The sequence below is a fragment of the Terrapene carolina genome, unplaced genomic scaffold, assembly GCF_002925995.2.
Source record: "Terrapene carolina triunguis isolate 2854851 unplaced genomic scaffold, T_m_triunguis-2.0 Scaffold28739, whole genome shotgun sequence".
NCBI lineage: Eukaryota > Metazoa > Chordata > Testudines > Emydidae > Terrapene > Terrapene triunguis.
The window spans coordinates 1-2,016 of NW_020693090.1; the positions used below are offsets into that span (position 1 = coordinate 1).

The 2,016-nt window shown below is 64.8% G+C and overlaps 1 protein-coding gene across 1 annotated transcript; it reads right to left on the reverse strand.

The window, feature by feature from the left end:
* Positions 1-90: 90 nt before the first annotated feature.
* Positions 91-1,951, reverse strand: LOC112125275 (talin-1-like; the record flags this gene model as incomplete). The annotated part of the gene is made up of 3 exons (XM_024223707.1): positions 91-234; positions 659-781; positions 1,862-1,951. Coding segments are annotated over 3 exons (357 nt in total), but the record flags the coding sequence as incomplete, so codon positions are not given.
* Positions 1,952-2,016: the final 65 nt, after the last annotated feature.

The window sequence follows — 2,016 nt, forward strand, 5'->3', positions numbered from 1 at the left end:
CCTTCCAGCTGCTCCCACCTTCCCTGCCTGTGAGCGCAGGAGGGAGCCTGGTACCCAGACAGCCTGCTCCTTCCCAGCACCCTCACCCACCTGGGACTGCGTGCAGGCCGGGTCCACCAGGTTCTGGCAGGCCATCTGGATCGCTTGGTTGGCTCTGGCAAACTGGGTGGGGTCCACTAGGCCCTGCTGTCCGGCCTGGCTGTTAGGGTCCGAAACAGCCACCAGATAGGCAGCCTGGGAGCACCAGAGAGAGGGGAGAAGTTGGGAACAGCACCAGGGCCAGGCAGGCCTAGGAGTCGGGGCTGAGGCAGCGCAGGGAGGGGCTCTTGGGGACCGCCCGGTGGGGGTAATGCAGCAGGGGAGGGGCTCTGGGCAATGGTCCAGAGGGGAGGGGTGAGGCAGCAAGGGGAGGAGCTCTGGGGGATGGCACAGAGGGGAGGAGTGGGGGGGCAAGGCAGCAGGGGGACGGGCTCTGGGGGGGGGGGGGGGGGGGAGGGGGGGGGGGGGGGGTCGGGCAGAGGGGACAGGTTTGGGGACGCCGGTAGCAGAGTAGGGAAGGGCTCCGGGGCACGCAGCGGCAGTGCAGGGACAGGGTCTTTGGCAGCCGGCCCCAGGGCTGTTGTGAGGGGCTGAGGCCGAAGGCTGGGCTCTCTCTCACCTGAGCAGCGGCCTCTGTGAACCCGCAGAGCGCCTTGGAGGCTGTGCTGACCGACTCCCCGAACTCGGGCAGTTTGCTGTTCTTGGCATGCTGGGAAATTCCAGCCATGGCTTCGCCCAGGACCTGCAGGAGAGAGAGGTGTCCAGAGACAGAAACCCCTCAGTGCCCCCGCGAGTGAGCCTCAGATGGCTTGGCGGGGTGGACGGAGAGACAGACACGCTGCCCCCTGCTGTGTCAACGATATAGCCGCATCCACATTGTCCAGCCTCTCAGCACCACCCACCTTGGTTCCTGCAGCCTCTCTCCACTCACATTGCTCATACCATGGCCCTGGGTCCTGTTCTGGCTACCGCCCCCCTCTGCTCCCCATCTCAAGGGCATCAAGTTCAGGCTTCCTCTCCTCCCCTTCCAGGCCCTTCACGGCTAGGCTAGCCCCACTCACCCGCTCTTGTGCCTGTGAGCCAGCAGCCTGGCTGCTCCTCCCACAAACCTCTCCAGACCGTCTCCCCTTGTGCCCTGACGGGAACCAGCCTGCTGATGCGGGGCTGTGACGGGCCCAGGAGGAGAGAGAGGCCTTCAGCACAAACTTCTCTGCAGAGGTCTTATCCCTCCCTGCACTGCAGGGTACCAGGCACACTGCGGGCACTTCGGGGAACAGCAGGGACAAGATGCCCTGGATAGAGACGTGCAGTCCACCTAGAGGAAAATGCGTCCCTGCCCCGGAGCTCAGCCAGGCCATGGGACCAGCAGCCCAGACCCTGTGTTCAATGGGTGGAAGGGGTCCGGGCACCCAGGAACACAGGGCAGGGGAGACCCCAGACACCGACAGAGACTGGCACGAGGAGAACAGGAGAAAAGCCGGCCCTGCATTGCGGCTGGCCCAGGCCACGAAGGGCCAGAATCCTGGAGGGGTTGGTCTCTGCACAAGAACCTGAGCCCCTGGAGCATTCCCTGGGCTGCCAGGGACAGGCAGAGCCAGCACGGGCAAAATGGCAGATGCCTGGACATAGGGTGAGAGCAAGTCACTGCACCTGGCAAGCAGAAGGGAGCAGGAAACCTGCTGGGAGCGACCAACACAAAGGGCCTTCCCAAATACCCACCGTCCCCTTCCCAGCCCCAGCTCCCCCCGAATCACCTGTCCGCCCCCCACACCCCGATCCAGCTCCACCCTCGCACCATGTGCCTCCATGTCCCCAACCTCACCTTGGAGTTCTCCATGACGCTGTCCAGGCAGTTGAAGTAGGACATGTCGTTGACAGCCTGGGTGGGGTTCTCCAGCAGCTCCCGCACCGTCTGCAGGGGGAGACATGTCAGAGCGAGCAGCGGGGGGACAGAACAGTGAAGCTGAACGTCCCCCC